The sequence below is a fragment of the Orbicella franksi genome, chromosome 2 (genome assembly GCF_964199315.1).
Source record: "Orbicella franksi chromosome 2, jaOrbFran1.1, whole genome shotgun sequence".
Taxonomy (NCBI): Eukaryota; Metazoa; Cnidaria; class Anthozoa; order Scleractinia; family Merulinidae; genus Orbicella; species Orbicella franksi.
In genome coordinates this window covers 38,542,624-38,556,346 of record NC_138146.1, presented here as the reverse complement: position 1 = coordinate 38,556,346, position 13,723 = coordinate 38,542,624, and the positions used below count along the sequence as shown (strand labels likewise).

Below are 13,723 nucleotides of genomic sequence, written 5' to 3'. Positions count from 1 at the left end.
GGAGGGTAGTCCAGTTGGCTAGTGACAGCGAAGTCGGGCCTACTGAGAAAAAAATCCATACAGTGGCAGGATGGAGGAGTGAAGTCATGGGCCTGCAGATTGCAGTTAATTTACCAATAGCGCACTTTTTCCGTCATCACAAAGCCTCATTTAAACACGAAGGGGGTTTGGAAAATCCCAAACGACTCTCCCCCACCCCCCCCCCCCCCCGCTAGTGTTTAGATGAAGCCATGTAAGCACGGAAATGTACCCTGTTGCTTTTATAAAATAGTTCTCAAAAATACGCGCGAACTCTCATCTGAACACACCAATGAGACCGCGCGTGGAATCTCAATTATCTTACAGTACGGATTTGCAACCAGGAAATCCCTCGCTGTTCGTAGAAATTGTCTCCCCTGAAATTATAATTTTCCACTTCAAGAGTGACCAAAGTTCCAAGTGAAATAAAACCGAGAATTTTGTAAATCGACTTGAAAACACATCTTCGTGTATTGACTGAGTTGCGTCAAGAAATATAACATGGCATGCACTGGCTTGTTGACCTTGATGCAAGCGCGAGCCGCTGGCAAAGGTCACATGCTAAGGACCTGTGTAACGATAATGCGCAAGCGCGATGCTGTAAAGTTCCCTGGACAAGACCCTGGACAGTTTTTAACCAATAGAAATCGTACAACTCAGTAGTTCATACCACGTGCCACTGGGGATCATTTGCGATTTTTTATTGCGGATTTGTGATAATCTTTTGTCTTTAGAAACCTTATTGTCCTGTCCTCTTTGTATGGATCAAACTCCCTCTGCGATCATAACGCAAGAATGCAAAATCCGTAAATAAAACCTTAAGAAATCGGCCGTCGGTGCACAAAAAATAAATAAATAAATAAATAAATAAATAAATAAATAAATAAATAAATGAAAAATACGCCACCGAACATGCGCAAAAGAACGCTCCATGCCCTATAATATAATATAATATAATATAGAATTTGACATTTTCCCGGCAACTTATGTTGCATGAAGTTATATACAGACATAACCAAAGTGAAACCATTTCTGATTTTTTTTTTAAAACAAAGCCAGCAAAACGCAATGATACATTATACATCATAACTTGGTGTCAAGCGAAACAACAAAAAATAATACTTGGACAGTTGTGCGCGCTGGAAAATATTGGAAGGAATTACGTAATTCACTTTAATTACTTTGTTACGTAACACTCTAAATAAAGACGACTGTATGAAAAGTGTGTAGAGCCAGAGGACCTTAGAGGGTGATTCAGGGTCAAAAATCAACACGGACATGAGCGAGAGTGGGGAAGCAAGTGGACCACCCATTCAACAAGAAAGCGACAGTGAAAGTGATGAAGATAATGATACAGACTTTGACCCAGAGGAGATTGAAAAAGAGATTATGGGAGTAAGAAGCTTGTTAAGGAGGCATTGTGGTCATCATAAGGTATTAACGAAATCAATAAATGATCTGGAAGGAAAGAATACCTAAGACAAGAGCCCTTCATCAAACCGAACATTAAGTTACTGTTCTTCAAACTCTAAAATTTGTTCCAGAACAGCTCTATCCAAACCTAGCCTGAAATTTTCTAATTCAATTACTTTGTGAAATCTCATGTCTGAGCGACTCATATAATCAAAATTAACTCATGCAATTAAAATTCACTTGGTTTGCGACGAAATACGTTTTTAGAAAGTTTTTCCAACTTGAGCGCTCAAGGTGAGGTCAGCAATGTACTCTGAAACAAGATAAAATATAATAATTACTACGAGTGATATTTGAAAGAATTTTCAAATTTCACGAGTAGCATTAATCCCTCATTAAAATTAATTGCTCAAGCATTATGTGACCGAGAAAACTACAAACGTTGCCTGCTCTCAGCCAATCACAGTGAAGTAATTTTCTCAGTCATATTTTGACTAGTTTATTGCATATTATAATTAATCATAATGTGCTACCAGTCGATAGCTGAAGAATCATAATGCCACAACTGAGAAATGACTCAGGGCTTAGCAAGAAGAAAGCAGTGGGACCGCTAAAATGATCTTCCGTAAGAAATCCTTGCGACTTATTGGGAGGAAAATAGTTTCTAATTAGTTTCATCCACAGGCGTGCACAAGGGAAAATATAATTTTATATTTCATCAAGGAGGAGCTACGAACTGAACCACTGGCGGCAGTATGAGGTGCACATTTTCCTTTTTAGACAAATCACAGATGTCGAACTCGCCGTAAACAAACTGTATCAGCAAGTCACAGCCCCTAATGAAACGCTTTTTATGTAAGCATTCAATTACCGCTTGTAGTTTGGTGAGGTATCGGATCCGATACAAACTGGGAAACAGACGGGCAGTCTAAAAAAGAAACAAACAAAGAGTTATTTACTGTCTATTAAATGTTTACTAACTAGCAATTTCAATCGCTCCTTGTACAGAACGTGGCAAAGTTGAAAAGTGAACACGAGCACTGGTTGATAGACGGGACGACGCTGTTACAAAATTCGCAAAACCTTGAAGGTTCCGACATAAATGAAACTATAAAGTTGGTTAACAAGGCAGAAGAAGTTGAGCGAGCTCGCCGAATGTCAATACCTTTCTCCGCTGACGTGGAAGAAACAGAACTTGACATCAATGTCCAAAGTGGCCAGCTATCGAATGTCCATCAGGAACTTTTACATCTGTTTGCTATTCATGATGTAAGCTATAATGTTAAATATATTTTGTTCTCTCCCTTTCCTTCCGAATGAAAGAAAGGTCAGTTAGTCAGTCAGTCAGTCAGTAAGTCAGTCTGTCTGTCCGTCTGCCTGTCCGTCCATCTGTCTGTCTTTCTCACAAACTCACTACTTCAATAAACACCGATCTCTTACTTTCCATTGGTTACCTTACAGTTGACACATTGTCGTCAGCAAAGATGTGAACCTATCATTCGACTTATTCTCCCTCCCTACTTTAACTTGGCAGTAGATACCACCTCTTTACACGCGGACAACTGTTTTTTGCATGTGAAGCGACACAACACCGTGAAAAGGAGCAGGGGGAGTGCCAACAACAGATGTATCAGACTATTGAAGAAACAACGAAAATAAAATTATATTTTCTTAGCTCTCGTTTATCTCCTCTCTCATATTTGGAATTATTTTGTTAGTGTTTTACAAATCAAAACTTTAATAGCTTGCTTGATATGGAATACCGAGTCAGACAACAACTGGTTATCGTGAGAGCGAAATAATTATACGTCTTTTTTTTTTTTCTATTCGATCCACGTTTTTAAAATTCGTTTACGTTATGTTACGTTTCAGGCAAAATTTCAAATGGACTGTGAACGTGAGCGACGAACTGTAGAAACAACAAAAAATCAAATGCATGAAGAATTACTGAGAAATATGGCACGGCAAAAAGCTCGACAAGAATTTGAGTTAGAAAGAGAAAGAAAGATTAAAGAGATGCGAAAGTTGACAGAGACGATAAGCGAAGAAGGAATTGCCATGGCCGAAACCAACGACAAGCTTAATCACGTACATGCTGATTTGAAAAACGCTTTTAAAATGATGCGGGTGAGTTAGTATTTAACAAGGACGGGAAAATTAGCCGTTTGTAACGTCACGGTTTTCAGCACAAAAGGCATGAAGTTGGCGAGGAAGCCAAAAGAGAAAACATGGTTTATATCGTTAGGCTTCTTGATTGCAGTAAATAGAAATGCAGTGCTACTGTATAACAGGGGAGCAGGGATGGCGCAGTGGTTAGAGCGCTCGCTTCCTACCAATATAAACTGGTAAATTATTATTATTACTACTATTATTATTATTATTATTATTATTATTATTATTATTAGCATTAGCGTTAGCGTTAGCATGAGCATGAGCATGAGCATGAGCATGAGCATGACCATGATCATGATCATGATCATGATCATTATTATCATTATTAATGTGGCCCGGGTTCGATTCCGTCCCGGTGCCATGAGTGGGTCGAGTTTTCGTCCCGCCACAAAAACCGACGTTTCCAAATTATAATTCGCCCAGGATGGAGGACCCACATGAAAACCAGCTAAGGCTCATGTGGCTTCCCCCGTAAATATTGTAATTTATTTTATCTGTGCAATGGCTAAGATGATGATGCCCACCAATTTGAGTTTATTAGCAGGGGCAATATGGTACTGAAATTCTTTACAACTGATATACTCAGTGAATTTGTAGCCAATATAACCAAGGATAGTAGACTAAATGCTATTACGATAAAACCCAACAGCAGAACCAGCAATTACACGGTAATATTCTTTTCACCGAATATTTTGTCCTAACGGGTTAAACTCGAAAAAAAATCATCAAACGTGTTCAGAAAAGTGGGATTCAAGAAAGAGGTTTTTAGATAAGATATCGACGGAGTTTTTCTCCGGCTGAAGGAAAGTGGTCAAAAGTTGCGCGGACCACCAGTGAAATCACAGCCCGGGGGGGGGGGGGGGGACTCCCATGTAAAAAAGATGGGGGTGCTCGTCTGAAAGTTTGAAGAGAACCTCTAAGAGGTACCAAGATCTTGTTTTGTGGGCGTGGCTTGAAATTTTTCCCCCCCTAAGAGGTACCAATTCTTTCATAACACATTAACTCCTGTCATATTTGTTCTGCTCAACACCCTAATGTACCGCAAAAGCTCCCGCGGTGGACCTTTCAAGGCTAAACACCCCAAGGGCTGCCAAGACCGCGTTTCAACCCCTAAAAAAAAAAATAATAATAAAAACAATCTTTAAAGAGGAAGCGCCCGTAACGTAAATACGTGGTTTTCAGGGAGGTCCTCTATAAAATAAAAAGTATTAAAATCTAAAATAAGAAATACAAGTATCACAGATCTAAAATATAAAATATACAATAATTAAAACTACTAAAACTACCAAAACTACCTACTGTCATTTTTTCTAAAAATGTTTATCCATTAAGAACCTTAAAAGGTTTTTCTTAAAAATTGCGCATGGCATTGGCTTTCTTAAAAATACTGGGAGAGACATCCAGATACATCCAGATACGACGAGGACCCCCGTCATTTTGATATGGGAGTCCCCCGGGAATCACAGTCAGTAGTCTCTATAAAGAGCGGAAATTATAGCCTGCCGTTTCCTCTTTTCAGGACGCTAAAGCGGCAAAAGAAGAAAGTCAACGCGAGAAAACCGAGGACTTGAAGGAGATGATGCTGCAAGAGATAAGACGAAGACCGCGAAAAAATGAGAAAGAACTCATAGAACAAGAGAGAAACAGAAGAGCTGAATTATATCAACAACAAATGAACGAAAGAAGAGGTTCAACCGATGTACTCCTAGAGGTTCAAGAACAGCTGCTGAAAATATTCTCCAAGCTCAAGGTTTGATAAAATTAGTACACTTATCCGCCCACCTGAAACCAAAACGTCCTTGTAAGCATTCAAATAACTTTACGATTTATCTGGGCTTGAGTCTTTCGTTCGGACACTAAGCCGAGGACATTTGGTACTTAACTTTAACAGGGACAGAGGCTTGGCTTTCACCATTGTTCTATTGCCAACGAAACTTTCTAGCTTTCCCAACTCGAGCTTTCATAGATAAAATTTTTATTAAAAAAAAGTGATACATGTACTGGTGTGAAAGCGTTGTATGCCGGGGTTAAAATTAACATTATATTAAGTATTACAAACTTTATGTCGTTATAGATACCCGCAATTACGAATTTTCTTCACAAGATGTTCTGTCATGGTTGTTTGTGAGGACAGTAACTGAAACTTCTACGAATTAGTCATTCTAACGCGCAGTTTGAGACTGGCGCTAGTTACGTTTGTCATGCTAACTACAAAATGACGTCATTCGCAGAGACTCTCGGCTGAATCTGCAGTTAAAGTTCTTTACATTTCAATGTTAGCTCACTTTTCCGTCGGCATGGATGTATCTAATCAACAAATAGATTATGAGCTCAAAATTTCTATCGCGTGATGGTTAACGCGAGTGCAGCTCTCGTCAACTATCACGCATAGAAATCGAGCCGTTTAAAACTTTATCTAAATCCTATTCCCAGACATTTCAAAAACCCCACGAAGCGGCCGGCAGTTTGTTAACAATCTCACACTGCTGGGCTACTCACTATCTAAAACAGAATAGTTAGTGAGTAGGGCAGCCAAACAGAGAACGGCAGAAATAGATACAGCATCAAATAATATAAAGTGATTTTTATTCCGCCTTGAAGAGAGAAAAGAAGATAAAGAAGATTGAAATTAAACAGCATCAAGAAGACAACAAGGTGCGTATGCAGGAAGAGCTCGTACGGAAGTCCTTCCAGAAGGAAGTGTCCATACAAGAAGCGCATGAGAAGGCTCGGAGGATCATGGAAAGTAAGAGTGATATTGCTGATGGCGATGAGGAAAAAACTAAGGCAATCGACATGTTGATTGACGTTCAAAAGCAGCTACTGGATGTCTTCGCCATATCAAAGGTAAGGATTGGTTTTCCCAGGCCGGATCTACATGAAATGTTTAAAAGGTTATTTCTCACTGGCCTCCAACAATAACCAATCAAAATAGAAGATTTAAAGTGGTACAGTTCAACCATTTCCCAGTTTTTTAGTTCGATTTTTTTCGGCGACTGGTTCACAGTTACGTCATTCCTTCTGTTCCGCATTCTTCTGACACGTCTTAAAAATACACCTTATTCCAAAATGGCCGCCATTTATGTATTCTTTTGTTAACTTGCAAATTAGCCCTTGTTGCCTCATTCTTAAACTCGAAATTTCAAAAGAATATTTTCCCTTAAACGAGGCAACAAGGGCTCATTTTCAAGTAAACAAAAGAATACTAAAATAGCGGCCATTTTGGAGTAAGGTGTATATGCCTTGAGCACTTCACTATAGTTTAATTAAATTCTTCGCAGTTTGTTTTTCTTGCGTAAAGTGTATATATAACGTGAACTACGCAAAGTGAAGCAAAGATTATTTCTGAAAGACTGAATATCTTTTCATGAACAAATACATTTTCAGACATTGCCAACAGTTTTCAAGCAACAAACTCAATGGAGACTGACTCACCTTTTAGCTTTTTATTGAGGGAAGTTTTTGAAACTTCTGAATCGTGCTTTGAATTTGCAAGTTTGTCTTTTTTCTCAGGTTCAAGATGTTAAACAGCGGATGAATCATCTAAAGTTAATGAACTGCCGTAAGAACATGCTGCGACAGATAAGGAGCAGAAGAGTGGACCGAGAAAACACCAGCGGCTTCACGTAAGTTGCGCATGAGTATAATAAAACGAATGTCTGATGGCAGATGGATGTTTGGATCATTAGCTAATACGCAAGAATAGCATTCAAAATCTTTATTTTTTAATGCTCTTATGCTTTTTCTCCCTCTTTTTAAAAATGGTACTTAGAAGTCAAAATTTTTTCCTCTTACAGTTTGGACAATTGTTATTTTTTATTTGGATGTTATAGTATTGTGGCCATAGAGTTCAGGAGCAGTGGAGTTTCTCAGCTAACATCATACCAGCTATGAATTAATCTAGTTTTCAATTTTGTTATAGTTTCTTGTTTTAACTTGTCAGTCTTTTTCTCCACTTACAATAGAATGTCATTTTAAATACAATGTAATAAAGTTAAGTTACACTGTAAACTTCAAAACAGAAAAACATAATGGCTAGTTTGCAGTGTCACGCCATCAAAAATAAAAATCATAACCATTGAATAAATTCAAGAAGCTGGGATATGAAAGATGATTGATATATAAACAATCTCGCCGAGAGTTAGGTCTGTGTAGTTTTTCATTCTCCCGTTATTCGGAGAAGTGTTTCACTCAAATTTATAAAGCTTTGTATGAAGTCGCCATGTTTGTGTCCCTCGGAGGGACACAAACATGGCGGCCGTGAAGTAACAGAAATATCTGTCATCGAGTTTTGCCATTGAAACGAGAAGTTATTACTCTAGAGCTCCGACACATTGAAATTAACACTTTATAGAGAGCAACAAATAGCTTAGTTAGCAAAGCCTTGGACAATAACTCATCTTTTGACCTACTCGAGAACCTTATCGGGCCGCCATTTTAATGTCACAACGTATAAACTTGGAAATTCAAACGTGCCCTATTTCAAAATGAGGAACCCTATCGAGCTTAAACGCTGCAAAACGTCAAGTTTCTAGAGGGTCTTTCATCTGATGAAGCTAAAACTTCAGAAGGATTGGTAATTTCTTATTTTGAAAATGATGACGTCACATGAAAAGCAGCAATAGTCTGCTTCAGTTGAAAAACAAATAAAAAACTAGATTTTGCCTTTTAGATGCTAAAGCATTCAGTTTATTTTATTTTATTTGCTGTTATCCAATAGACCCAAACCTAACGCATCCATGGCAAAGTCAGGGAAAAGACTGTCTTTAATCGGCGAACGTTTCGCAAATGATGTCGTTCACTGACAGTACGTCACAGGAAACTGACCTCAAGAGGAGCGAGTGTAAATGTTTTATCACGTCATGTTATCTTTTTTTGTCTATCACTTAAAACTGTAAATTTTAATCATGATAATTTTCTTTCAGTGACATCCGTAAAGACTAGTTTTGAGCATTGCAGATTTTTACTAATCAATGGTAAAATAAAGAAGTTAATGAATCTGTCTCAAGAATGAGTCTGTTGTGAACTCCATCAAAGTTCTGTATGTCCAAACTCTCGTGAGCAGCCACCTCGGGGTGTAGACAGGTGGTCGTATTAGCTGATCTACTGTATACCAGAATCATCTGATAAAACACGATACAGTTCTATTGTTTTCACTCGTGCATAATCGTGCGAAACGTACTTACGCAGGCGCACTGAGTTGTCGATAAGTCGTGCTACTTAACAGGCAGCAGCACCTTACTAGAATCATACTTGGTCTACTCCCATTGATCGAGAACTGCTTCCCACCGAACCATAAATAAAGAAAAATTCTTAACAAAAATAATCTTAAGCTGAGTTATAGTTGTTCACCTAACATAAAACAGATCATCGACGGAAACAACAAAACCATTCTAAGACAGAACACGCCTCCTGAAGAAAAAACAGCCCCCAAACCCTGCAACTGCAGAGAGCTAAGCAAACGTCCTTTAAAATGTCCTTTAAAATGCTTAGTCAAGGAAGTAGTGTACCAAGACACCATCACAAGCACAGAAACATACGTCGGCCTCACTGCCACGGAGTTCGAGACGAGATGGCGAAATCACCAAATGTCATTCAAACACGAGAGCAAAACAAAATAATGACACCAAAGTGAGCAAACATCTTTGGCAGCTGAAAGATCGATACTTGATCAGTATCTAGACTTGAAATCTGTGTCCGTTACTCCCACGTAGCATTCGCTCCCCTGCTCTATTGTTACAGTGGCTTGGTATATGATGCCTCTTGTGAAGCACTGGTTCTCTAACGGGCAGTCCTCTTTCTTGCGGTAATTGCAAAGACTGGCGTCGCTTATGCTCTCGCTTGGGTTGGCTTGCTTTAATCAGCAGGCGCTTGTTGTGTGCGTCGATTGTGCTCTTGACATTGGGCATACAGCTGTAAGATAGTTTAAGGATGTTGCGGTTGAATATAGGTCTTAAGGCGTGTCCTCTGGGGAAACATTCGCAGACGATACGCAAGAACTTCTTTCCCAGGTTAGTTTTCACTCTCGTGTCGAAGGGTGGATTGTACCACGTGATGTTTCTTTTTCTTTTCCTGCGGGGTTTTTCCCTGTTGTATTTCGGGTTGAACCTCAGTTTGTATGCATATCCGGTCTTGCCTAGTGCTGCCTGGTACATCGGTGCTGCTTTGTTAACTGTTTCTAGCTGCGTCAGACGAGATATTCGACAGCCTTTGGTTTATATTCTCTGGGATTCGTTTGATGATGTTCGGTGGATGGTTGCTCTTTGCGTGTACATAAGATGGTACGTTGCCAGGTTTCATAAAAGGATAGTGTTTTCCGGTGTTACGGTCCAGGGTCACATCTAAGTAATTTACCACCTTTTTGTTCGCTTCAATAGTTATTTTCACGTTTTTGTCGGCGAAAAGCTTGCATATTTGTTTCTTGGTACGTTGGGATATTGCGAGCCCATCATCTCTGTCTAATCCTATTGTGTCACCGCAAATTCAAATGATGGGCTCGCAGTATCTAATTTTTGAAAAAGGAAATCAGTGAATAGATAGTGATAATCCGTTCTGAAAAGTACACGACTAAATAACTGAAAAATATCCCGACGACTCTTTCGACAAAATTTGTGGAATAGCACTTTGGACTTCCCCTTTTCTTCTTTCCATAGAAAAACCTTGAGGCATTTTTTTTAGGTATGCAGGAAAAGTATCCTTTGCTGGAATAAAAAGGGTACTGAAAGACACAGGAAGGAATAAATACCAACTGAAATGGTATAACAGGAAAATCATAAAATCAGATGATATCCACAACTTAGGGATGCGTTGTCAGGACGAACGCAACGTCAAACCGAAACAAAGTACTTATTTATAAAAAATCCAGCCTCTACAAGTTATGCGTTTTATACTTTAATGTGTTTCTTTTGAGGCATTGTTTTACAGTTAATTTTAGTCTTCATTTCGTTGAGTCAAGGTTCCATTGTTGAGAAACACTTTAGTTCCCCAGCACTGATAAGTTCCAACAGTTTTGGATACATCTTTGTTATCGTACTTTAACTGGCTCAGCTGGTAGTTACACTGGCTTCGGTCAAGTGCAATTTTCACAGGACTCGTCTTTCCATTACAGCTGTATTTGCTGAGCCTCAGCAGTGGATCAGCATCTGAAGAAAAGTCCCAGGCGCAGCCTGACACGATCATGGATTGGCCTTGTGTAAGCTCTCGAGTGGGACCTTCTGGGAAACGCCCATATCCGAATTCCCTGGTCATTAAATCATCCTCTATTGAAAAACAAGGAGCCGCTAAATATTTCGTAACAGCATCAGTGATAATATTACCGTAATTGACAAACGTCTATACTGACGGAAATTTTAAAAGTTTCTTGGCGACTTGAGTTGCCAAATTACTAGCATTAAGACTTCAGTCCAATCTACACGGGCAAGACGAAAGAGCTCGTTTTCTAATCCGAGCGGTAAAGATTTCACAGGCATCCAAAATCGAGGTTTTTTTTTCCCGGAATCATTGTAAAATCATACCGTGTTTTCGCACAACCATACCATGTTACTTTGGGGCTTGCCCAAATCCACTACATGCACAGTCTTAAAGTACACCTTACCCCAAATGTTTTTCGTTACTAAGATAATTCTCATCGCTTCAATAAACACATTTTACCATTTTTACTTCGAAATTTGACTTTTTATGTGCCACACCCGTTACATAGAGCCAGCAAAATGTCTTGTTATTTGTACCCACCTATTTGACCGAGCTGTCAGAGGCACGGGTCCATTTCATACTTGACTTTACAAACTGCCTTGTAAGAGATCAACCTCGTTCCCAGGCTCTCTTTTCTCTGCCTCTCGTTGGGAGAAAGACCCTGGTTGCAGCTGGTCACGTGTCTACTTGTGACACAAATTTTTCCACCGGGGTAGAGTGGACAAATAATTTTTGTCGATCTCAACTGAAGCGAAAGAAACGCGATTGCTGGACATCGCTTTAAATCACACACGGGCAGCTAGACCTTTGAAATTCTCCAGTCCTACTCAAAGCTTCACACAGGTCAGACAAAATATATTTATATATATATATCCAGCGTACTCTGATTTCAATTCCAGACGGTCGAATTACTAAACCGTTTCGCTGTTTCATGTTGCCTAAATTGAATTAACCGGCGACCGTGTGACAGAAATACCTTTTTTAACATCCAAAATCCCACACAACGAAGAAAATAAATTACCTCCGAATTCAAATATTCAAGAGACTGATCCACTGGTTTCACTTCGATTCGGTACCTGACGTTGTACATGTGCTAACCCGTCGAAAAGTTTAGTTGTGTTCATCCAACTGCCAATTTTTTTTGTGAACGAGAGTCTTTGGAGACGGCAGAAATAATGTAGCATTCTTCATCAGCAAAATGCGACTTCGAACCCCGATGAAGCGGGTAGCTTTTAGCGACTGCTTGAGGTTTTGAAACCCTCAAAGATTGTGTCAGCAACAATCAAAATACTCTGCCACCCCTCCCGCCCAAAAGACTTTTTTACCACCCAGAGTTGACTAGCCGCAACCAGGGTCTTTCTCCCAACGAGAAGCAGAGGAGAGAGAGTTTGGGAACGAGGTTGGAAATATGCAATGCAAAGAAGTTTGTGACGTCAGATCAAGAATAGATCCATGCCTCTCGCAGCTCAATTGTGGGTTAAAATGACTGGTATTTTGTTGAACGTGTGGTGTACGTAAAAAGTAAATCTCGAGGTGAAATGGTAAAATGTGTTTGTTGAAGGTGGAGGATTTTCTTAGTAACAAAATACGTTTGGGTAAGGTAAACCTCTTTTACAGCCGTTTTTCGAATCGGTTCCATTCTCCCTCTATTGTGTCGTTGCCATGCTCCTTGAATGGGACCGACAAAAAATACGGTTGCAAAGGAGCCCAGTGTTAGGTGCACTTAAATAGCAGAAGAGGGTAAAAGATAAGCAAGGAGAAATACATGACACAAAAACATCACCCGGCTGCACTTCCTAACGTAACGGTATTTCTGTTGTTTTTTTTTTTTAATATTTCTTCTTGAGCCGCGCTTTCTGGTGGAACGTTACAAAATAAATGCAACTATAAAGATAACTTTAAACCAACATTATGAAAAGTCAGTACACAACTTGAGAGCTGTTCTAATCAATTTACCGAGTATCAGTCCCCACCGGTCCGTCGGCGAATACCCTCTATGAGAATTTATTTTCACGTGTCTTTTTGATGGATATTTTACGAATAGGCAGACGGTATTTTATTAAGAAGGCGAAGTGGCTTCATGGTTAGGACTGGATTTGCTTGAAGATATTCCAGGGTCAAATTGCTCTCTGGTCAACAACTGGGTTTGTCTGCGGTGATTCAAAATTCAACTTCGCCACGCTACGCTTTGTAAATGGACCACTGTCAGACAGCGGTAATTTTGGTCAGAGGCACTATATTTCGTACCCCGAGTCTCGAATCGATACGTTTGGAAACGAGTTCAGGGGGGTCGAGTTCAATATGGGCGCCACGTTAAAAATTAAACAGCCCATAGCCAGCTGGTGTCCTATGTCCAGCTGGGTTTAATTTGCTGGGTTTTTTCAGTTCATTTGAAATGTTATACTTTCTACAGACTGCCTAACAAGCTGTAAGCTTTAAACATCACCGTGTACCAAAGCTACTTTACTTTGCTATTTTGATCATTAATCTACATACAGGGCTATGATCTTTTTTACGACTCTGTTACACAAATTTTCGTGACGGGCACACGCGAAGATACGAATAATGTCTACCTATCCCTTGCCACGAAGACGCAAAAGCAGAGATACGAATAATGTCTACCTATCCCTTGCCACGAAGATGCAAAAGCGGAGATACGAATAATGTCTAGCTATGCCTGGCCAAAAGGAACTGAGATCACTTACCATTGTCGTCGTCATCATACAGCTGTACTTTGACTGGCACATACTCCGTTGAACCGCAATTAACTCGTCCAACCACTCTAAAACAGGCATCTTCAGCCTTGTATCCTTCTGGCAGTGCCAGAATAAGAAAAGTCAAAAACAGAAAGGCCATTTCTAGAGAAAGATAGACTTGTGAGCAAACGTCTTCCCTGAAAAATAATTGAGGGCATCATAAACGCAAGTAT

General features: G+C 39.6%; 2 protein-coding genes across 2 annotated transcripts in view; one reads left to right on the top strand and one right to left on the bottom strand.

The window, feature by feature from the left end:
• The first annotated feature begins 1,124 nt into the window (after positions 1-1,124).
• On the top strand, positions 1,125-8,408 carry LOC145474083 (uncharacterized). The gene is made up of 7 exons (XM_081455105.1): positions 1,125-1,452; positions 2,440-2,700; positions 3,304-3,558; positions 5,123-5,353; positions 6,205-6,450; positions 7,117-7,229; positions 8,324-8,408. The coding sequence occupies exons 1-7, from the start codon at positions 1,297-1,299 to the stop codon at positions 8,406-8,408; spliced, it is 1,347 nt and encodes a 448-aa protein (XP_081311231.1). The 5' UTR covers positions 1,125-1,296.
• A 2,010-nt stretch (positions 8,409-10,418) lies between these two features.
• Positions 10,419-13,723, bottom strand: part of LOC145470158 (uncharacterized) — a 3,437-nt gene continuing 132 nt past the window's right edge. Inside the window, exons 2-3 of the mRNA XM_081453995.1 lie at positions 13,500-13,687; positions 10,419-10,862 (exon numbers count right to left, since the gene is read on the bottom strand). Of these exons, the coding sequence (XP_081310121.1) occupies positions 10,534-10,862; positions 13,500-13,650 (480 nt within the window). The 5' untranslated portion in view covers positions 13,651-13,687 and the 3' untranslated portion in view covers positions 10,419-10,533. The remainder of the gene's footprint in view (positions 10,863-13,499; positions 13,688-13,723) is intronic.

Bases quoted from the DNA above. Each gene is read 5' to 3' on its own strand.
- LOC145474083 (XM_081455105.1), top strand. From the start codon at position 1,297: ATGAGCGAGAGTGGGGAAGCAAGTGGACCACCCATTCAACAAGAAAGC. The intron at 2,701-3,303 runs GTAAGCTATAAT...GTTACGTTTCAG, and splicing joins ATCTGTTTGCTATTCATGAT to GCAAAATTTCAAATGGACTG. The intron at 5,354-6,204 runs GTTTGATAAAAT...TCCGCCTTGAAG, and splicing joins AAATATTCTCCAAGCTCAAG to AGAGAAAAGAAGATAAAGAA.